The sequence below is a fragment of the Gracilinanus agilis genome, chromosome 1, assembly GCF_016433145.1.
Source record: "Gracilinanus agilis isolate LMUSP501 chromosome 1, AgileGrace, whole genome shotgun sequence".
In the NCBI taxonomy this organism is placed as follows: Eukaryota; Metazoa; Chordata; class Mammalia; order Didelphimorphia; family Didelphidae; genus Gracilinanus; species Gracilinanus agilis.
In genome coordinates this window covers 356,848,656-356,872,950 of record NC_058130.1, presented here as the reverse complement: position 1 = coordinate 356,872,950, position 24,295 = coordinate 356,848,656, and the positions used below count along the sequence as shown (strand labels likewise).

Genomic DNA, 24,295 nt, shown 5'->3' with positions numbered 1-24,295 from the left:
CAAATGTCAAGAAGAATTGAGGACTTGAAAAAGGCCATTGGATTTACCAATAAAAGAGCATTGTTAATTCTGAAGACAGCAGTTTCAGTTGAGACAATAGATGGACATAGATAGTTTTTGCAGTTTATCTGTATAAGGAGGAGTTACATAGGAAAATTGGCTTATCATATTGTGATAGAAAAAACACTAGGAAAAAAGTGCGTTTTCTTTAAATTTAGTTGACTTAAGCATTTATTAGAGAGGTAGCCTCATACAGTAGAAAGAATATTGGTTCTGAAGCTAGAGGTCTTGGGTTCAGTTCCACTTCTGATACTCAATTTCTGTGTTACCTTGGGTATCTCTATGATCTCAATATAAAAATCTGTAAATAAGTGTTTGGGCCAGGCCAGGTGGACTAGATTCTCCCTTCTAGCATATGATCCTGTTTTGAGTCTCTGTTTTTAAAAATTTATTTAATCTTACCAAATAGTGATCTTCTTATCCTCAAAACCTGTATCTATGCTTTTGTCAAATACAAGGTTACTATAATCTTTAATTTCTGTTTGCTTTACGTCTTTCCTGCTCTACTGATTTACCTTTCTATTTCTTAGCCAGTAACAGATAGTTTTGATAATTGCTTTATAATACAATTTAAAATCTGGTACTGCTAGACCTCCTTCCTTTAAATATTTTTTCATTAGTTCTTCTGATATTCTTGACCTGTTCTTCCAAATGAATTTTGTTATTGTTTTGTTTTAGCTCAATAAAAAATATTTTTTTGTAATTTAATTGGGATGGTCTCAAATCTGAATGGGCCCAATGCCATAATACTCCATACTATCTAAATTTGGGGAAGCTCATTGTCAAGGTGGCTATAGGATAATGAAATTGAGGAAGAGGCACAGCAACTTTAGACAATCATCTATTCAGTTATGCAGGGGCAAAATTGCAGATTCCTTAAGTATCTTGTTTATGTTTCTATTTTTCTATTTTTTATCTTTTGAATTACATCACATTCATTACTGAATATACCCTATTTCTCTCCCCTCAAAATACTGAGGCTATTATATATATGCATATATATATTCTTAGTTTCTTCTCCACTAAATGATTTCAGTAGAAAGAGTGGAGCAGAATTCTAATAAAGGGTTAAGAACCAAGTGACAGATAACTCTTTAAGGGTATATGGCAACAAAAAGAAGAGAGATGTCAATAACTTTAAGGGATGGTAGGATCAAGCAAAGATTTTTATGGGCAGAGCTTAGCATGTTTGTAGGTAGTAAGGAAAGAGTCACTTCATAGGAAACATTGAATCAATAAGCATTTATTAAAGACCTGCCACATGCTGAGCCTTAAGCTAAGTATTGGCTATAGAAATACGAAGACTGAAATAATTGGTATCAGTATCAATCAACAAGCATTTGTTAAGCATATACTAATGTAACAGTCTCTGTTAGTAATGATTTCTTAATTGCCAAATCAATGGCTTTTTCTCCATCCTCATCCTTCTTGATCTCTCAGAAGTCTTTGACACTGTCAATTACCTTCTTCTCCAGATACTCTCTTCTCTCTAGGTTTTCCAGATGATACTCTTTTCTGGGTTTCTTTCTACCTACCTTTTTTCTTTATCAACCATTACCACCTTCTGACTTGGAACCAAAGTATTGGCTACAAAACAGAAGAGTGGTAAGAGCTAGGTAGTTGGGGTTAAGAGACTTGCCCAGGGTCATACAACTAAGATGTATACAGGATCCCCTTCTCCAAGCTTAGCTCTTTATCCATTGAGCAACCTGGCAGACCACTCCTTCTCAGTCTCCCTTTGCTGGATCTTTATAGGGCATACCCTGTAACTGTAGGAATCTCTGAGGGCTCTGTCCTGGGTCTGCTTCTCTCCCTCTATATCATTTCACTTGAAGATCTTAACAGTTCCCTTGGATTCAATTATTATTTCTATGCTGAGGATTCTCAGATCTACTTATCTAGCTCTAACCTCTCTCTTAACTTCCATTTTAGCAGCTATTTCCAATTAACTATTGGACATCTTGAACTGGATGTCTTGTGCATATCTACAACTGAACATGTCCTAAAATAAATTCATCATTTTTTTACTTTCTCTCAACTCCTCCATTCAATCTGTTGCCAGAGCCTACCATTATTATCCTCATATAATCTCTAAATTGGATCTCTTTTCTCTTTTGACACTATCACCACCCTGTTGCAGGATATCACCTCCACATGCTTGTAACTATTGTAATGGTTGGTTTGCCTACCACAAGTTTCCCTCTATTCTAAGCTATCTTCCTGTCCACACAAATGTCACAGTGATCTTAAAGCACAGGACTGAGCATTTTACCTTCTATTAAATAAATTCCATTAGCTCTCTTACTTCCAAGATGAAATAAAAAATACCGTTTTGCTTTCAAAACCTTTCAGAGCCTGCTTCCTCCCCTTACCTTTCCAGCTTTTTTACACTTAACCCCCAAGTATACTCTGATTCAATGTCATTGGCTTCTTTGCTGTTCATCCAAGACACTCCATCTCTTGACTACTGGCGTTCTCAATGGCTATCTCACATGTAGGGAATGTTCTCCCTCATTTCTGCTTCCTTTAAAGTTCCAGCTAAAATCCTACCTTCTACACAGGACACCTTTCCAGATCCCTTTATTCCAGTGCCTCCTTTTCTGTTATTTCCAATTTATCATGTTTATAGCTTGTTTGTACAATTATTTGCAAGCTGTTTCTTCAATGAGATTGCAAATTCCTTTAGGGCAGGAGCTGTCCTTTGCCTCTTTTTGTATCCTGGGTGCTTCTAACTATGACTGGCACATAGTAGGGTATTAATGTTTACTGACTGATTTTTAACTTTTTTTTTGTATCCCTAGCACCTAATATAAAGTCTGATGCTTAAAAATGTTTGTTGATTGTGCTGGTCGCCGGGGATGTAAATGCAACGAATGAAATGTCTACTTGCAGTTTTCCAGTCTAATGGAGAGACAACAAGAACATATCTACAGAATTTAAAAAAAAAAAAAAAAGCGCAAATGAACCCAATAAAGTCAAGATGGTAGGGACGGTCCCAGCAATTATGGGGTGAGGCATAGAAAAAGATGCCTAAAGTTTGCCTGCAAGCGGGGATGTATTCTTTGTACGCAATTCCGGCACTAGGGACGGCTGGTGCAAAAGCGCGGAGGTGGAAGATGGCATGTCCTGTCATTATGGAGTGGGGAGAGAGGATAAATGTCCTGAGAGAATCTAATGTGAGAAGGAGGAGGTGGTTGAAGATGCAAGTTCCCGGAAGAGACCGGAGGGATCGGGATCAAGGCCTCGAGGAGGGTCCTAGGCTTTGGTCAGATTGGGAGCCCAGCCCTCCTCAGAGCTGCAAGCAGACAGAAGGACCAGGTGGGTCAAAAGGCTGGGGAGCATGGAAGGAGGCGGAAGGAAGGAGACAGATCGAGACGCAGATCCTGCCTGGCTTCTCAGGCTCTTTACCTCCGGGTGGCCTCCGCTCTCCGCAGCCTCCCAGGATCGTCCAGGCCGACTTGCCTCGCCTCCAGGAAGCCAAGCATCACTCCAGCTGCCTGCCCACAGAATCCGCGCAGCCATGACCCGATCCGGCCAGCTTTGCTCAGAGAGGCGGGACCTCAAGAGCAGCATCGCCTATTGGCTGAGCCGTGGGTCACAGCGCCCAATGAAGAGCGTCGTTACTGGGAGGGGCGTGGTGGAGGCGTTGCCGGTCGGCTGGAGCATTGCTCGAATCAGCTTTGGAGGTGGGATTTTGACTCGGAAGTCTCCACCCTCGCCGGCCTCCTGTGTCTGACCTGCAGAACTAGAGGCAGCATGAGCGGGCCCCAGGGTCTGCTGCGCGCCCTATGGAGGGTCTTCTCGAATGAAGTGAAGCAACATGTGGGCACAGACCAGTTCGGAAACAAATACTATTACATCCCGCAGCGCAAGAACTGGCTGGGTGAGAGAGGACGGGGAGGCAGTGAGGGCAGGGGGAGGGAGCGGGAACTGAAGCGCGCGACTACAGCTGGATGACCTTCATCAGCAGTCTCTGCGCCCGTGCCCCTAGCCTGGTCACTCACCGGGCACGCCTGGTGCTCTCCCTGCTCTCTAGGCATCAGCGTGCTCTGTCCCTAGAGTTTAAAGCGTTCCCGGAGAGGCGACAACAACCGTCTGCTTCTTCTGGGCGGCGGGAAGGGGCCCTTACGGTTGCACTCACTTGGGAAGGGGTCCGTCCGAAGAGTCCCCCCCTCTGCCCCTCCCCAGGGTGCGTGCAGAAGCAGAGACCCGTCCCTACCTGTCTCCTGGAAGGTGCAGGTAGGAGTACCTCACCTTGACCCGAGCGTCATCCCTGAGGAGCGCTTTAAAAATCTCCTTCCCCGAGCCAGGATGGGCAGAAAAATCCCCTCACCTGCCCTGCTTCCCAGCTGGGGGACAGCAGGGCAGGTGTGTGGGCCGGTATGCCCAGGTGTCAAATGTGATCCACACACCTGGCAGCCAGGGAAGGAATTGGGTGCCAGGCCAGGAAGGAGATTTTTGGCATGTCATAGTTTTTGGATTTGGTCCATCAGCCACTTTCTTATTATGGACTTCTTAACCCTTGAACTCAGAGTGCTTTTATTTTATTATTATTATTTATATTATTATTTTATTAATATATATTAATAATAAATAAACATTTATTATTAATTTTATTTATTATGAAGTTGTTAGGATTTTTTGGGGTGAAAGGGGTTCTGTAAATGCAAAGTAACTTTTCCCTTCCCCATCACCAATTTGATTTGGTTAAAACAAACATATGTTAAGTATGTGTTATGCGACAGTACCTGGGGTATAATAAAGACAAAAAAATGACAGTGCCTGCTCCCAAGGATTTTGCAATCTTTTCCCTTTGGGGGTCAGGGTCTCCGGGAGGCAGGTTCGAGATTGGGAACAAAAGCTAAGGAGCTTGGAGTCAAGCATCAGTTTTGTAGGTAGGTAAATACAAACTTTATGTGAGGTTAGCACAAAGTGTAACTTAGAGTGGTGGTTGAAAACTCTGAAAGGATCATCTGAGCCTTGAAGGGACCGAAAAGTAGAGGTGAAGAGGGAGAGCATTCTAGGAATGAGGAATGAAAGTTTATGGAAAAGGCAGAAAAGTGGGAGATGGAGTGTGGTGTATGGCAAACAGCAATTAGTCTATTTTGACTAGAAATTACAGTATATGAAGAATTGTTATGTGAAATCAGTCAGAAAGAGTTATTGACCTGGAAGATCTCAGGTTTCTTTGAGATCTTAAGATATTATATGTAAGTCATGTAACCCTAGTAGAAACGAAAGGAATATTAAAAGTTTGCATTCACATAACTCTTTAAGATTTATAAAGTATTTTACATATATTAACCTATGTGATCCATCCAATCTAACCCCTTCATTTAACAGAGAAGGAAAACTGAAATTCAGATTAAATAACTTAATAGTAGTAATCTATTACTTTAAGTAAAGTAATTTAGTAGCAGTAATCTATTTAATCTATTACCTTAAGTAAAATCACTTTTTTGTTGGGACTGATGTTTAAGTGAGAAAGGTGAAGCATCTTGTCATCATGTAAACCACACTTCCATATTGGTCATTGTTGTAAGAGCATACTCATAAAATCAAAAGCCTCAAATAAAACTTAATGCCAAAATTAAGGAATTTATATTTTTTAATGCCACAAGGGGACCACTAAAGCTTCTTCAATAGAGTGACAGGTTCAGAACTATGCTATAAAAATATCAATTTGGCAATTGTATGGAAAATGAAAAGAAGAGAAACTGGAGATAGGCCAGTTAAGAAAATATTTCTGTAGTCCAGATAGAAGTTCCAAGGGTCCCAAACCAAGTTGATAGCTGTGTGGTAAAGAGTTATTGAGGGGTATTGTGAGTTGGTCAGACTTGGCACCTGACTGCCAATGGGATATAAAGGAGTGTGAGGAGTCAAAGATAGCTGCAAGTTTGTGATACTGTCTGTGAACCTGTGTGCCAGAAAGAATAGACATCACTCATGTTACTTTTCTATTTCCTGAATCTAAAATTGTAGCCTTTAGTGCCCCGGAAAGATTTTAATAAATGCATTCACTGTGAGGTGTAAATGACTGAGCAGATATAATACCTGGGGCCTAGGGTTCATTTGGAGTTAACCAAAGTTGGATTGAATGGCAAAAGACTTGTATTCATATCCCTACTCTATTATTTACTTTTGATGGAGGTGGGTAATGGACAGTGAAGGAAGTAGGACCCTCCGACTCTGAAATCTTGTATTTCTTGCCAGTTAGCCCTAGATAAGCATAAACTGCAAAATTTGTATTATTAATCAGTTAACCATTCTGTATTGTTAATCACTCATCATTGAACTGTACTATTAGTTCAGAACTGTCAGGCTGCTCTGTGCCACAAGTTTGTGCCTATATTTATCTTAGTTCTGAATTATCAGGCTATTATAATAATCATTTGCATTGTTTTGTATTTACCTTAGTTATGTTCCCACCTTTTATGAAGGCATTTCAGGAGAGTAGTAAGACCTCTCCCACACTTACAAAGGTTGGCAAGGGGACAATGGGGGGGAAACATGAGACATATGGCAGGGGGTCTGACAGTCTAGGGTCCCCAGTAAATATGCAAACCCTGATCCACACCATGGGCTGCTCCACCAGCCTTCAGGCTATTCCCTTAGCTCTGGAGCTGCTATTTTGTCAGCTCCAAGGTTATTTTACACTTGGAGAGTTGTTACTCCATTAGTTCAGAGGCTATTCCCTCAGCTCAGAACTCTGGGGCTACTTCATCAGCTTTAGGGGCTACTCTACCATGGGGGCTGCTATTCTATAATCTCCCAGGCTACTTTACCGGCCCCTAAGGTCATTCCACCAGCCTAGAATATTATACTATCTTAAAAACATCTTCTTCAAATAAAATTCTTTCCCTACTTCTGGACTAAATGGGGTTTGAGTCTCCCATTCTTGGGGCAAAACCTTGCTACAACTTGGTTGTGTTTCTCCCACAACACTTTCTCTGTCACCTTGGGCAGATCACTTAGCCTCTCTTGGACTCAGTTTCTACATTTATAAAAAGAAAGAATTAAACTACATGTTAAAGCAATCTTTTCCCGTTTTAAATCTAATGATGATATGATTTCAAAACAGGCAGAACTGAATGAATTTAGGAAAGGAAGGAGTGGATTAGGGTCATTAGGATAAAGGAAAATGTGAGTGTAATGGTACTAGGGGTAGAAAGGAAGGAAACAAGTTTTAATTTTGTGTCTGTGTCTGGTTTAAAACTTACAAATGAAATGAGTTCAAAGTTATGACCCAGTTACCTAATAGCCATGTGACCTTGGTAAGTCCTTTGATTTCTGGTAAGCCTCAGTTCCTCATCTGTAAAAGTGGAGAGTTAAGCTAGATGACATCTAAGATCTTTTCCAGTCTATGATTTTATTATCTTATTTTCCTTCTTAAGTTACATCATCTAGGCAGCAACCTAAACCCTTTATTTCTCAATCATTGCTCTTATGTACTATTCCTCCTTCCTTTAAGGTGAAATCAATTGCCTTCCTCTCAGAATTCCTTTGATATTTGTAATATCATTTATCTGCAAATGGCCAATTTGTGCTACATCCTATTTGCAAAATGGAAATAATAATAGCACTTTTTTCACAAGGTTGTTGTGAGGATCAAATGACATAGTATTTGTAAAGCACTTGACATAGTCCTGGCACATAGTAGGTGCTTAATAAATCTGTATTCCCTTCCCTCCCTTACTTTTTCCCTCACAAATTAGATTTAAACTTTAGATTTACAAAGCATAAGAACAAATTTTAAATCTAGGATTGAAGAATCTGTAGCATGCTCAGGGGCCATACCCCAGTAAAAACAACAACAACAAAAAAAACAGGGCTAAACCAGGTTAAAGGTAATCAAAGTAGGTGAGTTATGGAAATGTCTACCCCAAGCACATGAAGATTTCCCTGGCAGACTGAAAACAATTCCTTCCAACTGCCATGAAAGTGACTGAAGCAGGTTCTGTGGAACTTTTAGAGTGCCAAGATCATCTACTGCATCCTGGGCCATTGTCAGTCATCCTGAACTTCCATGACTCTGGAAAAGAGAGTGAGGGCAAGGACTTTGTATAACTCTACCTCACTTAAATCCAATTCAGGCACAAGTCAAGATATTACCCCTTGGTGTCATAAGAAGTTGGCTATAATTAAACTATTTAGAGTTTAACAGGATAATTAATTTTAAATGGAAATTGGCAGAGCTAAAGACTGCCTTCACATTCTCTTTATTTCTTGTCAAGTCTATTGACTGTTACTGGGGTGGTGAAAGATGAAATGATTTTTTGTTAATTTTTCTTAAATTCACCCTTAAATTACCTACTTTTTTTGGGGGGGGGGTTGGATTGGACCTATGGGTTTTCCACTGATACATATCAGTAACTCCTCTGTAACTTAGTCTTTAAGAGTTGCCTAGGATGCTGAGAAATTAAATTCAGCCTGTTAGTCCATAAGCATTGATTAAAGCATGGGTTATGTGCCTGGCATTATGCTAAGTGAATGAAATGCAAATACAAATAAAAAGAAAGCTTTTGCTCTCAAGGAACTTACATTTTAATGGAGAAGGATAGCATATAAAAAAAGAAAGCTGAAAAGAGGTTGAGGCTGAGTATAATCCTTCTGGAAGAAAAATAGGCATTCAATGAAATAGTGGACTTTTACACATTCTTGATAAAAAGACCAGAGCTGAATAGAAAATTTGGCCATAAAACTATATATACCCTTTGACCCAGGATACTATTATTAGTTTTGTTTCCCAAAGAGACTAACCCCCCCCTAAAAAAAGGACCCATATGAACAAAATGATTTATAGTAGTTCTTTTTGTGGTGGCAAAGAAGTGGAAAGTGAGGGGATACCTATCTTGGGGAATAACTAAGTTGTGGTATATGATTGGGATGGAATACTATTTTTACTATAAGAAATGACAACTGCAGGATTTTGGAAAAACCTGGAAAGGCTTGCATGAACTGATACAGAGTGAAGTTTGCAGAACCAGGAAAACATTGAACACAGTAACAGTGATATTGGAAGGTGAACAACTGTGAGATAACTTATTCTTAGAAATACAATGATCGAAGACAGTCTCCAAGGACTCATGTATGAAAAATGCCAGCTACTTCTAAAGAAAATACTGATGGAATCTCAATCTAGAACAAAGCATACTATATTTCATTTTCTTTTTTTTATTTTTTCTGTTTGAGTTTTTTCCACAAAAGGATTAATATGGACATTTTAAACATGATTTCACATATAGAATATATATCAGATTGCTTACCATCTCAGCAAGGTGGAAGGAGGGAAGAGAAGAAGAAAATTTGGGATTCAGAATTTTAAAAAATGTTACGAATTGTTTTTACATGTAATTGGGGAAAAATATTATTAAAGAAAAGGGGTCAAAATAGGGGAGCAAGGGAGCAAATGGTGACCTAGGGCTGGTAGAATAAGTCACAGTATACCCTAAAGAGGAATGAAAAATTAAAAGTTAATGACTCACCTGAGGTTACATAGTTAATATTTGTCTGAGTAAAGTCTAAGATGTAAGCGAAGACATGACTCAAAGGCCAGCTCTCTGTATAATCTGTCATGCTTTATTAAAGACAATTTTTATTGTATCATAGTAAAAATATGTTCAGTATATCTCTTCTGCATTTTCTGAAATTTTTAATGTACCCCAAAGGACAATTGTTTCATATCCATGTAGGAAGATAGTTAGGGATGGTATGGTTTTCTAGGTTAGTTGAAAAAAGGGAATTTTGAGATAAGTCCTGGGAAAGGATTCTGGGTAAGAAAGGAATTGGGGTTCTACAACTGAAAAATAACTGAACTTCGTTTCCTTCTTGGATTTTGACCAAACTGGAGGAAGGTTTTGTCTCTTTGCCTACAATTCCCATCAAGCTAAAGGAGGGTTTTCTCTGTGAGAGATCTCCCTGGAGGGTCAAGATTTTGTGGAGAAGTCCTTGGCATCCAGGTAGAGGAAACAATTTCCCTGAGTCCAGGTTTCATCTGCCAGTTGGTCCAGCTGCCAGAACTCCTATTGGCTAAGGTAATCCAAAGCTTTCCATCTTTAACTTTGGTTACTTAATACAGCAGCCAACCCAGGGTTTTCCCCCCTTTCTTTCTTATTATATTGGTATAAGCTTAGATTAAGTCAAATAGCATTGGGGGGGGGCAGTCTTAGATAGAACAGGGAGCTGTAAGCAGGGCCCAGAGAAGAAACCAAAGACTTTTCTTAAGCAGGAGACTTAGAAGTTGGGTGGAGTTAGTTTGAATAGTGCTAGGATCCTACCTACTAGTTTCTTTATTCCTTTTTAAAATAAACTTTATTTCCATAAGCCAAGGGTTTTTGTTTTTCACTGGCCCTGGGGAGTTCCTGGGTGGGTTGTAACATCTAATATCCCTCTAGGATACTTCCACATTACATCCAGCTGAGAAATATAGAAGCTCTTTTCTCTTCCTATTCAATAATTGCTAGAGAGCTATCATTTCTAATATTTATAAAATTCTCTTCAGGTCCTTAACTTCTTTCTTGTTTATCTTTTGTTAGATTTATTTAATTCTAAAAGAGATACATTGAAGTACTCCACTATTATAGTTTTTTGGTCCATTTTCCAAGCCATGCCTCACTTTCTCTCTGTAGACTTTGCCACTGTGTCTCACTTCCTTTCTCTTTTTGTACCTATATTTCCTTTTTTTTTTCTTGTTAGTGAATTATTTCTAGGACCTCTTTTTTTCTAAGTTTTTTTTTTTTTAACTTTTCTACCTTGTTTTTCCCCCCTTAACTTTTCAGTTTACTTTTCTTTCTCCCACCTCCCATACATTCTCCCATCAGAATGTAAGCTCCTTGAGGGCAAGGACTGTATTTCTTGCTTTTATTTGTGTATTCATTGAATACTTAGTTTAGTACCAGCACATAGTAAGTACTTAATAAATACTTGTTTGTCACGAATTTTTTATCACTGGAATTCAGTTTACTTTTCCTTTAAGTATTTGGATGCATCTTGGGCCTGGGCTGCCCTGGTCTGAGAGATGTCCTACCCAACTCATCTTGCTAATATTGTTAGCTTTCCCAGTTGAAGTTTTTGACCACCCTGAGCTTTCTCTGCTATGGCTGCTGCCAGTTACAGAGACTTTAAAGTACAAAATGTTTCTAGTCACACTGGGAGCCAGTTATCACAGATTGTTTGCAGACTCTGGGGCTTGTTATGTTTGTAACTCCCTTTTCTGTTGCGCATAGGTTTCTGTTTAAAATTTTTTTTGCCATTATGGGGTAAAAGAATTACTGTAAATTCTCAGTGGATTTCTTGATCATTATACAGTCTACTACCACTCTGAGTTTTTTGCTGGAGTAGGTGTTGGGAAACTTAGCTGCTTATCTCTCTCTATTCAGATATCTATCTTACCTGAAGTCTTTTAAATGTACACACACACATACACATACATAAATACTGTGTGTGCGTGTGTGGAGGTAAACACATAAAATATTTATCTATGTACATATTTTCCCCCCAGCAGAGTAGGAGCACTTTGAGAACAGTTGTTTAATTTTTTTCCTTATCTACAGTGCCTAGAATGTAGTAGGTGCTTAATAAATGTTCTTACATTTTGAGTACAATAAATACATAAATGAGTATATTAGGTTGATAGCAATGTAGTCTAAGAATGTATTTTATTCATTTCTTGTTAGCTGCATTACAGTATTGATTTTTTTTTAAACCCTTGTACTTCGGTGTATTGTCTCATAGGTGGAAGAGTGGTAAGGGTGGGCAATGGGGGTCAAGTGACTTGCCCAGGGTCACACAGCTGGGAAGTGGCTGAGGCCGGGTTTGAACCTAGAACCTCCCGTCTCTAGGCCTGACTCTCACTCCACTGAGCTACCCAGCTGCCCCCTACAGTATTGATTTGTATTGAGTTTTTAGTCAATGAAATCCACCAGTCCTTTTTCTGCACTCACAGCTTTTAAGCTAGCTTTACCTAATCCTGTGCTTCTAACACTGATTTAAAGAAAAAAACAAACTTTTCTTTGCAGAATTAAAATTTATTATTATTATATTTGGTCTTATTTTTATTTGTTGTATGTTTTAAAATTTATTTTCAATTTTAAACTTAAACACTAAAGTGAGCATTTTCATATATATATATATATATATCTTAAGACAAAAACAGATGATTGTATATAAAACTATGGGTTTCTTATACAGCTTGCTTTTTAAAAAGTATATAGAATAAATTCAGCCAGGAACTTTCAAAGTCATCCTGCTTGTCTAGATTCTTTCTAACTTTCCTTCTGTTCTTTTCTATGAATCTTTTTTTTTTAACTGATGCATCAAGGGGTATTTTTTGATGTTTTTTTTTTTTTTTTTTTTTTTTTGGCTATCCCTACTGTTAGCTAGAACATGGGATAGATCACTGGGCCTGGAGTCAGAAAGACCTGACCTCAAATTCAGATTCAGTTACTTCCTAGGTATGTGTCCCTGGGCAAGTTAATTTTAACTTCTGTTCTTTCAGTTTTCTGTTAAAGTTGCAATTAAATAATAGCACTCATCTCATAGGATTGTTGTGAGGATCGAATGAGAGAATATTTGTAAAACACTTTGCACAGTGCCTGGCACCTAGTAGACCCTTAATAAATGCTTGCTTTCCTCCTCCTCTCCCCCCCCCCCCATGTCTGTCTCTTTTTTCAGCCAGATCTCCTCCTCCTCTTCCTCCCACTACTACTACTACTACTACTACTACTACTACTACTACTACTACTACTACTACTACTACTACACCACATATACACACATCTTGTAGGAAAAAATAAAAACAATAAATATTCCTAATAAATATTTATATTCAAGCAAAAGAAATTCCCATGATTCCAGTGCCCGAAAATATATGACTTAATCTGCATCTTGAGTCTATCACCTCTGTATAAAGAATTAGATAGTGTGTTTCAACATCAATATTTTGGAATCATGGCTGCTCATTGCATTGTTGAGAATCCTAAAGTTTCCAAGTTTTTTTTCCTTTGTACCTTGGCAACTGAACATTCTAAGTCATTGAAATGAGGTGAATATGAAAGTATAAAAAAGAAGGAAAATTTCAACAGAACTAACCTAGCCATTATACTGAGAAAGCCTGGGGTTAACTAACTACAGAGTTATATCCTTGTTGCTATTTCTTCCCCTTCCCTTAAGAAGCAGAGGAGGAAAGATTTCTGATTCTTCTTGGAGACTAATCTTGATCATTATAATTTCACAGAATTTAATTTCAGTTGTTTTGGGGATGGTTTTCTTTCTGTGTGTGCCATTCTATATATTTGTTACACACTTCCGTTTGCTTCAACTCATATGTTTCCCCTATTTAGGTGTTTATTATTTTATTGCCTAGTAATGTGCCATCACATTTATGTATAACAGTTTGTTTAGCCATTTCTCAGTTGGTGAGTATTTACTATTATTTTTTTGGCTAGTATGAATAGCGCTGCTATAAATAGTTTGGTGTCTATAAGGCCTTTCTTTTTTTGTCAGTGACTTCATCTGGGCATGTGGCCTGACCTTTTCTTTTCTTTTCTTTTTTCTTTTTTACTCATCTGTTCTTTTTTTTTTTTTAATTTTTTTTAAACCCTTAACTTCTGTGTATTGGTTCCTAGGTAGAAGAGTGGTAAGGGTAGGCAATGGGGGTCAAGTGACTTGCCCAAGGTCACACAGCTGGGAAGTGTCTGAGGCCAGATTTGAACCTAGGACTTCCTGTCTCTAGGCCTGACTCTCAATCCACTTAGCTACCCAGCTGCCCCTACTGATCTGTTCTTGATGAAGCTATGGTAGCTCTTTATGATCACTTTTTTTCTTCTTTAAGAAATTCACTATCTATGTATTTAATAATACATTATATAATTTTGCCAGAAATTGGAAAGAAGTTCATTGGCTCATGGTTTGTATGTTTATATTTCTTACTTTGTTTTCCATTTTTGAAAACTGAGATACTATATGTCTTTCTCCAGGTCTACCATATCTATTTCTTTCTACATAGTGGTTGAATAGGTCAGTTCATTTTGAACCTTGTGACTTGAATTCATTAAGGTGTTCTTTCAGTTTTCTTAATTATGGGGCATTAATTTCCTGTTAGCTATTTTTGTTCTGCCCCTTTCCAGGTTTTCTCTTAGGTAGAGAAAACAGAAGCATGTAAGACTTGTGCATTTCTGTCTTGCCCTCTATTTCATAAGTTATCATTCTATTCATCTTGAACTTGCTTGAAAGATTGGTCCTTTCTTTATTCCTCATTTTCTCCCTAGAAAAGATAAGAAAAAACATTTTTATTGTCTTCTGCTTTCTTCACTAGCATGAATTTATTATTTTAGAACTCACATTCTTCTTTCATTAATATCCTATGCTTTGATATTTAATCTGTTTGCTTGCCTTTGCTTCCATTTTTACTACATGATTCTTTATAATGCAAATTGGTTGGTAAGTTCTCTGTGTGTCTCCATTGACTTTTTTAAATACTTCTCTCATTTCTGACAGTTCTCAGTGGTCCAAATGTCCTTATTTCTTTCTTATCCTTTCTGACTCAAGTTTTTCTGTAAAAATTGAATCTAAAGGCTGTTATATTGAATTTCTGGGACAAGATGGACACCACTTTGAGTGACATGACTGGCAGTTGAACACCTCGGAATGTACCCAGGTGCCGTGAGTCAGGGCAAAAGTCAGTTGAAGCCAACCCTATAAATACCCACCAGGCACAGCACAAGTTGGCTCAGAATGGAGCAGAACTTGGGAGGTGGAAGGTTTAGCAGGTTGTACCTGCAATCCAACATGCCTTACTGAGAGAGCTAGAGAGCAATTACCATCATTGTCAATAGAGCTGAGAGAGAACAGTGATACTGCTATTCAAAGATCATCAACAGCCTTCCCTAATCCAAGCCAGGCCAGAGTTAGTGAGAAGGTGAAGAATCTCCGGTCTCTACCTGATCTAGCAATCTCCATAGCTTCATCATTAACTTAGATTATTAGCACTAAGGTTCCCAAATCTTCCATGCTTTCCCTTGTTCCTAACCCCATTAATTAGAATTAAATATAGTGTTTTATTACAAAGTACCTTTCCTGAGTGATGAATATATCTAAGCCCTTGGGAAGGGGAATCAGTCAGGAAGTCAGATCCACACCGTTATCCAATCAGCGCATCAATAACCCTTATCAATATTTATTCCAACCCCAGGTTAAGGAACTAGAGAAGCTCTGCCTGGGTAACTGTTAAAGGGGACTGCTGACAGGCTCAGTCTAATCAAGCCTGCCAGGTGGGGAGAGGCATAACCTTTCTGCCAGCAGCACCTACACAGAGGCCGTGGGTGAGAGTGTGCTCTCTCTCTCCCACCAAATCTAATCCAACCTTTTAAGCCTCATATTATCCTCTCTTATAACAAGGCTCCTTCCCCTCCTTTTCTGTAAAGAAGGAGATACTACATAGAATTAGACTTGTTCTTTGGAAAAGCATAAAGTTTATAAAAGTTCAAAAAATACTTCATGTCCAGAAAATTTAAGTGAAGAATGACTTAAGAAAATGCATTCTCAGAAAGTTGTGATAAGATAAATGGAAATTTGCCTGATGAGAAAGGAAAGGTATTTTCCCATAAGTATCACTGAAACTTGGTGGAATGGGCCACAGTTGGCTGTGGCCAGATGTATATACATTACAAGGAAAGAAATGAGTCTGACTGAACAGCCAGGATATTAAGGATGTACAGTTACTAGGTATAGAAAGCATTTCACAGGGGAAATGCTCTTTTACAGAATAGCTAGGATTACAGGCCACTGGGGGATAGGAAATGCTGATGAATAGGAGACCCTCTTCTACATAGGGAGCTAGAACCTAAAGATTCCTTTGTTGCATGTATAATTGGAGGCTTTGCACTAATGAACTGGTATCTAGAGGTTCCCCTTTTCCCTCTTTTCCAGACCCCCCCCCCAAAAAAAAAGACTGATCAGCACATGGGACTTGGATATCAGACATGATAGTTCTCTTCAATTGTGTGGTCCTATATTTGCCACTGGTTGCTGTTGTGTCCTTTCCATGGCGGAAAAGGGAAGGTTTTGGTGTAAAACGGAACCAAAATTCGGTCAGCACTTGATTGAATCACAACTACCAACATGGATTCTGACTGTGTTCTCAACATCTGGAATCTTTAGAAGTTAATTCAACCTGCTCTTTTTTATCCCTTGTTTTGTCAAGTCAGTCATTTGCACCATTCAAATATTTGGGTTTAAATCAGCACAGGACCAATGACTGAAATATGCTCCTAGACTAAGTTATTCAGAGGAGAAAAGATTGGTTATGGTATGCAGGAATGCAAAGTAGTACTGTACATTATGATACACTCATATTAAGAAATCTAGGAACTAGAGGGAAGAGAATGGAATTCATTGACATTTGGGTGAAGCTCAATGGAGGTAGAAACAAGCATAATTGTCAGAGCAGTGTTTAACTGATCATCTGTACAGAGAGAGGAAATAGGTTCAGGAAAAAAGAGGTCACAAGCCTAAAATACAGACACGATATGGTGCTGTTGAGGAACTCGGGTTTTCCAGAAATCTGTTAGAGCTCTCTTTCTCTGCCAAAACAAAGTAGTTAGTTAATATATTCTTTACTTTTCTTAATTTTATCATTCAAAAAGCTAAGAGCCTAATAAGAGAAACTACTGTTTTGTTCCAGTTCTCAATTACAAGGAAAAACTTGTTGCTGAAGTAGAAATGATAGGAATTTCATGGGGAAGTGAACATTCCATCTGAGAATTTGTACTAATGAAGGAGAAGAAAACAGGGCATCATCTGACATACACCTTGACATACATTATTAAAATGGGTTCAGAGAGAAGATAGGTAGGTTATGAGCTAAAACCACACAGGAAGTCAACCTTGGACATAAAAGGAGCTCTCAAGAAGGGTATTCTGAAATTCCAAGAGAAAATAAGTTTCACTCAGATTGTCAAAATGGAATGATATGGATACATAGGGAACTTGCTGAATGACTTAAGGTATATTTGGAAGCTGGACATGATTGGAGACTTCCTTACCAGATCCATTCTACATTTGGGATTTAGAGAATTCAAAGTGTAGAATCGATCTGATAAGAAAGTCAGTGGTGCTAAAGTTGTATTCCAATTAAAAATTCACCAAACATTTATTAAGTGTCTTTGATGTGCAAGATGTAAATACTTTTGCAAGAAGCCATATTGGGCCAGGATAGTTGCCAGTTACTGAGGTTGGAATACAGAATGCAGGCGTAGTATGAGCTGGCATGAGACCAAAAAGTCTGTTAAGAAAACCCTATAAATTGATGCTGATCCCTATTCTTGGGGTCTCAGTCTGGAGAACGGTAGGAGGGTAGGCATTTCAAAATTGTCTCTTAGCTGAAGTTAACTTACACGTCATAGGATTAGTTACCTAGGCTCATTGCTCATCCAGTGCTATCAGCATCCAGTCCTTTACATCATCAATAATATACAATTTTTTAAACTTCCACAAGAAGATAAATATTAAAGATAACTCTGTTAAACCAAGTCAACTTGAATTGAGCTAGAACATCTTTATTAGTTTGAGTTTACTAATTCTCATTTCATGTAAAGAACTAAGTTCACTTAGCACTGACAGTTGGGGAAGAACCTTTTACTTTCTCATTGGTCAGTTGTAAAGGAGGAATCAACTAAGTGGCGGGGGCCTGTTAGCTGGTTTAACACAGACCACACCCAGCTGCAGGTCACTTAATTTTATTTAAAACAACAGCATTCAGCTGTGTTAAACCATCTAGATAAGAGGTCTTATAATCTCTTTTACATCAGAGGCTAAGTGTAAGAATTGAATCTAATGACATAGAGTTTGGGACTTATGTTACAACTGACAAAGTCAACCAGAGAGGGGATGTGAACACTGATTCTCATAGTAGAATCAGTTCCCTGAAGAAAGAATCTCTGATATTGCAGAATTCCATGAAGTCAAACTATGTTGCCATGGAATCCCAGTAGTTTGCCAGAGCTGCAGATGCTTGTCCTATGCCAGAGTTTGAAGCCATAGAGAAACAAAGTAGCAGCAACTACAATGAACCACTAATAAGTTCAGAAGCTGACCCAGGCAGTTCTGACTTACCAGCCCAAGAAAACACTAATGGAGTAGGAATGACTGAAGTCCATATGCAGGAAGAGAGTCATTTTTAAAGTCACTGTCCATTGAAACTTTAATGCCTCTAGTCCCAGTAATATATAACAGGGAAAAAGGGCCTTTGATTTCTGTCCAGATAGACAATCAAGTTTACAAGCATTTATTAAGTATCTTTGACATGCAAGGAAAGCAGGTAGGTGGTATAGTGAATAAAATGCTGATCCCGGAGTCAGAAAGACTCAACTTCTTGAGTTCAAATATGGCCGCAGACACTATTGTGACCCAGGACAAGTCACTTAACTCTGCCTCAGTTTCCTTAACTGGAAAATGAGCTGGAAAAGGAAATGGTAAACCACTCTAGTTTCCAAGAAACCCCAAGTAGGGGGTCACAAAACGTGGGGCATGATTGAAAAATGACTGAACAACAACTAAATGTGCAAGAAACTGTGCCAGGGATTGCAAAAACAAAACTGAAAATGATTGCAAAAACAAAAACTGAAAATTTAGGACTATACATTCTACTGGGAAGACACCACTTGTACAGATAAATAAATACAAAATTTACATGAAACAATTTTGGAGGGCCCAGTCAAACTTTGAGGATTTTTTTAAAGGTCCTAAGTAGGAGGTGGCATCCCAGCCAATGTTTGAAAGGGGTGATTTCAAGAGGTATGAAGGAGTGAGGAGAAAAAAAATTTAACCATAGGCAGCATCTTGAGCCATATCACAAAAGAAGATGGGTTGTTTTGTGCAGGGAAGAAGTAGGTCAGTTTGGTTAAACTAAGGAGACATGAAAGAGAATATGTGCAGTAAGTCTAGAAAGGTAACCTAAAGCCAGATTGTAATGGGCTTTAAAAGCCCAGAAAAGGTATTCACATTTTCTGCTATTGGTAATATGAAGTCACTGAAGCTTCTTGAGCAAGGTATTGAAAATCAGATCAGTGCTTTAGGAAGATGGTGTCTGTCTATCTTTGTGGAGTATGGCTTTCAGAAGGGAAAATCTAGAATCAGGGAGATTATTATCCAGGTGAAAGATATAAAGATGGTAGTTGTAAAGATGTAGCTTGTAGGCCCAAAGCCCTGGCTGTGTACTCAAGCCTTGAGCAAGGAAAGGGAAGCAAGTAAATATAACTCCTCCCCCCTTCTTCTGGCAGTTCAAAACTCAGGGAGTTGGTTTAACTGAAATGTCTGTGGACCAGTATAGCTGTCTATCTGATAAGCTTTTCCAGGGCTGAATTTGATATAAAATGAGAATAACTTCACCGGAAATTGATGACTTTAGCTGTTTGAGATTTATCCCCTAAACAAGGATGGTTAATTGGCTCAGGATGTCCTTCAAAGATGATTTCCTTTCTCTCAGGATCCTAACTGCCTCTCAGACAAACAGCTGGCTTAAGTAATGTATAAATTCTGAATCTACAGATCTCCAATTAAGATACTTTTAACCATCTTGCATTTATTCCTAATTAATATAGAGAAACAGATTAGCTTGTGAGGTAGTAAGGTAGATTCAGGTTTTGTTGAGATACTTCTAGCTGGATTTCTTTGCAGCAGTAACTAAATCAGAGTTCAGTGTGTGATAGTTATGATGATTGCTTCTATGGGTAAATATCATCCACCAAACTCTTTAGGGCAGAGTTAAGTTAGACTTCAAAGAGAAGTAGTAAAACCACTATCTCATCCACCCAGTACCCTGCCCCCTGAAAGAGTGTTTGACTCAAGCTTGGGGTGCTGTTTTTATACCCATATTCTTAACTGTCCTAACTGTCCCTCTCTTGGGGTTCTTTGGGGTAATTCACCCCACTTAAGATTCTTCTGGTTACAAAGGTAGAGAAGACCTAAGAACCTGATGGTGGTAGCCTTGTGATTGGAGAGAAGCAGACAGATGCTAGTGAGGTGAAGGCAAAATGTTCATGTCTTGGTTATTCATTGGGCCACATAATAGAATGGAAAGAAGGCTTATATCTAGAGTGAGAGTACAAAGTTCAGTTCCTAGCTGTGCCAATTAGTATCTTTGTGACTGGATAAATTTGCTTTTAGTTTTATTTTTAGTATATTTCTGTTCTTTGTTTTTACATCATGTTAATTTCGTATATATCCCTCTCCTCTTTCTTATCTAGCTAGCCTTTCCTTGTTGTTTTTTAGTAAAATTTTTAAAAAGAAAAAGAAAGAAAGAGCAGTTCAACAAAATCAACCAATATGTCATTCAGCCTTGAATGTCTGTACATTGTTACAAACCCATAGTCTCCAACCTCTTGTCACAAAAGGGAAGAAGGTGAATTTTCTTTTTCATTTTTTTTTTAGTCAATATTTGTGGTCATCAAAGTTGTACGTACAGAAACCAATTTTTCTTTGAAATTATGTTGTAGTAGTCATATTGGCTTTCTTCCTAGTCTTTAATGTTAAAGTGTGGTAATATTCCATTTCATTTCTGTACCAGAGTTTAGTCATTCCCCAGTTAATGGACACCAATTCCAGTTCTTTGCTACTACAAGAAAATCGTCCTATGAATATTTTGGTAATTACTGGACTATTTTCTGTTGTTTTTTTTTTTTTAAGTTTTTTTTTTTTAAACCCTTAACTTCTGTGTATTGGCTCCTAGGTGGAAGAGTGGTAAGGGTGGGCAATGGGGGTCAAGTTACTTGCCCAGGGTCACACAGCTAGGAGTGTCTGAGGCCAGATTTGAACCTAGGACCTCCCGTTTTTAGGCCTGACTCTCAATCCACTGAGCTACTCAGCTGTCCCCTTCTGGTTTTTTTTAAATACATTTTTATTGACATCTTATTTTTCATATCATCATACTTGCCCCTAGAATTTTTCCTCTCAGAAAGCAACAACAGTCAACATAACATATCAGTATATTGAATACATTCAAAAGCATGTTCATCATGCAACATCTGTGACCTCTCACCTCTATGAAAAGATGAATTAGGCAGTCCTTTCACATCCCTTTTAAAAAACCATCTTTGTTCTTTATAATTTTGCAGCATTCACTTTTTTTTTCCTTTTTCTGGTGTGTGGTTGTTCTTTCAGTTTACATTGCATAATTGTGTATGTTATTTTCTTGGATCTGTTTACTTTCAGTTTGCATCAGTTTGGTAGATCTTTCTATGCTTCTTTGTATTATATTCATAATTTCTTTTAGGATAATAATATTCTGTTATCTTTGTAAATCACATTTTAGCCATTCTCCATATAATGGATATTAATTTTGTTCCAATTCCTTGCTATCCTAAAATGTGTTGTTTATAAATATTTTGATGTATATGAAGACTTTCTTCTTACCCATGGCTTCCATAGGGTATAAGCCCAGAAATGGAATCTCTGGATCTAAAGGTCTGAATATTTTAGCTTTTTCTTTTTTGTGACATAATTACATACAAATTGCTTTCCAAAATGTTTGTACTAATTCACAGCTCCACTAATAATATACCAGTGTGCCTATCTTTCCACATCCTCTCCAACATTAACTCTTGTCATGTTTTGTCATCTTTTCCAGTTAACAGTTTGTGAGATGCAAGTTTTGAGATTGCCAGGTGCAGGTTGTGAAACTTGGATTGTTTTGATTTGCTTTTCTTTTGTTATTAGTGATTTGGAAGATTCTTTCCAATGGTTGTTACTAATTTGCAGTATTTCTTTTGAGAACTGTTTGTTTATACCCGTGACCATTTTGGGAGATGGCTATTGGTGACTTGTATGTATATCTGTGTGTGTGTGTGTGTATGTGAAACATATATATTATATGTATATGTATTTATATAAATAGTTCATATATCAGACCCTTACCTGAGAAATTTGATATAATTTTCCTATTTGACTGCTTCTCTTCTTGTCCCAGGTCTTAATTTTGTGAAGAAGCTTTTCAGTTTCACATATTCAGTTACCTATTTTATCTTTTGTAATTTCTTCTTTCCTTTGTTTGCTTGTGTACAACTCCTACTTTAGCTGCTTCTTTTCTAATTTTTAAAAAAATACTATGATCTTTATAAGGTGTCACATATTCATTTAGAATGTATTGTGGAATGTGACATAAAGTGTTGTTCTAATTTTATTTTCTTCAGATTGCTTTCTGTTTTTTTTTAATCTTTCTGTTTTTATATGCTTTTAGGTACATCCTTGCAGTAGGACAAAGTGAGTTTTTTCTCATGGCATTTTGCTTTCCTGAAAAAAAAATATGCATGTATATATATACACATATGAATGACATGTATCAAGAGAAATAGACCAAACATAGATCCCAATTTTGATTCTCAAGTTCTCATTTTCTATCTTTGTGTAGCTGGTGGTGACTGGCTTTTAGGTTCTGCAGTATACTATAAAAATATAAAGATTTTTAAAAAAATCATGTGTGGTTCAATTTTATTATGCTTGACACAATTCTTTAAATAGTTTCTAAGCCTTTCAGGTTTTTATAATTTTTTTGGTGAGAGAGAAATTTAAATCATGCCTTTTTTTAAAAATGACATTTTCTATGCCTAAAGTACAAACATCAAAATAGCTAATGCTCAGATTCATAGAGATACAATAATATTTCTGTTACAGTTTTAAAAATTCACCATTTAAATTTTTTAAAAGGTAAACATGATTAAAATAGCACAGATATAATTTTAAATTTGGAAGTAGCATTGAGCCTATAACTAATTATAATTCTGTGATAAGGCTCCTATTCCTAAAGCTAGATGAGACTGGAGTCAGGGCAGGAGGTAGCAATGGACATAGGTAACCATGATTGATGACTTATTTTAGTATCTAGGACAAATATTTCACCAAACTGGGTAGATTTATCTATGTAATGCATTTATTTTTTACTGTATAACATACTGTCAAAGCTTTTTTCATGATGAATTGTTTCTACTCTGCAACCTGCAGTAATTTTCAAACCATTCATATTTTAGTAATTTCTTATACAGATTATAAAATCTCTTATACAGTTTCTGCATTTTATTGTAGTCGTGTATCTTGTTTTATAGAAGACAATGTCTCTTTTTCCACCTTTTACTCTAAATTTTCTGTGAAGTAATATCTTTTATTTTAGTGTACATTTGTAAAGATAAACCACATAATAATGTTGAGCTTGTTTTAAGTTTTGCCTGTAAACATTTAATAGCTATCTTATATTTCCATATCTTCTAAAATTTGTTATCTTGTTTTTAACAAAAACCAAGTCAGGTGTTGATCTAAATTCTACTAAGATACTCATTCTTCACAGTCATATTTCCCTTATTTTATTCTGATATATTCTAGTGACAACTGAATGGACTTTCTGAGCATGTCATTTTAAATTCTCATCAGTTTGGTAGAAAATCACATTAGAAGAGGAGCGAATGTAAACTGAATATTATGAAGGTCATAATATCAATATTTTTTCACAAGATAAAATGAGAATAATTGAAAAATACTTAGCATAGTGTCTGGCAAGTATGTGCTATATAATAATTTTTTTTATTAAAGTAGTCTTACTGGAACATTATTAAAACTATTAATTGGAAGTTTAATTTGATTAATGAGTGGTGCTGATGAGGCTGAAGATATACATTTTACCTTTTGTCAACTTTTCCCTATTCTATGGCCATGATATATGCTGTTTATTCACAAATAGGATGATAGTGTGGATTGATCAGCCCATATCCATCACCACAGTTTGAAGGCTATTCCCTTATAGTGGTGCGTCAATAATAATATTTTTATACACAAAGAAAAATACAGTTTCATTATACTTTACTGATAAGCAGTGGACTTTATATTTAAAAAAAAACTGACTAGAGATTGAAAATGAGAAAGTCCATTCCCTCTACATGTCAGAACATGTTGATTACAAGAGAGTGAAGATCTGACTTTTTATTTTTAGGTTCAAATTTAAATTTTATTTTTTGGAATATTTTTCCATGGTTACACGATTCATGTTCTTTCCCTTCCCCCCAAACCTCCTCTCCCCTCCCTATAGCAGAGGCACAATTCCACTGGGTTTTACCTGTATCATTGAGAAGATCTGACTTTAAAAGAATCTTCTTTTCTTGGGTGCAGGCATAATTAAAGTGGTCTGATGACATCATTCCCCCACCCACCCACTCTTAATTTGCTTCCCATTGTTTCAAGGAAGAAAAAAAATAGA

The 24,295-nt window shown here is 37.3% G+C and overlaps 2 protein-coding genes across 2 annotated transcripts in view; one reads left to right on the top strand and one right to left on the bottom strand.

Annotated features, from left to right (window-relative positions):
* ERCC8 (ERCC excision repair 8, CSA ubiquitin ligase complex subunit) overlaps positions 1 to 3,579 on the bottom strand; it is a 74,814-nt gene extending 71,235 nt beyond the window's left edge. Inside the window, exon 1 of the mRNA XM_044663785.1 lies at positions 3,469 to 3,579. Within this exon, the coding sequence (XP_044519720.1) occupies positions 3,469 to 3,545 (77 nt within the window). The 5' untranslated portion in view covers positions 3,546 to 3,579. The remainder of the gene's footprint in view (positions 1 to 3,468) is intronic.
* Positions 3,580 to 3,773: 194 nt separating this feature from the next.
* Positions 3,774 to 24,295, top strand: part of NDUFAF2 (NADH:ubiquinone oxidoreductase complex assembly factor 2) — a 251,199-nt gene continuing 230,677 nt past the window's right edge. Inside the window, exon 1 of the mRNA XM_044663733.1 lies at positions 3,774 to 3,943. Coding sequence (XP_044519668.1) covers positions 3,817 to 3,943 — 127 coding nt within the window. The 5' untranslated portion in view covers positions 3,774 to 3,816. The remainder of the gene's footprint in view (positions 3,944 to 24,295) is intronic.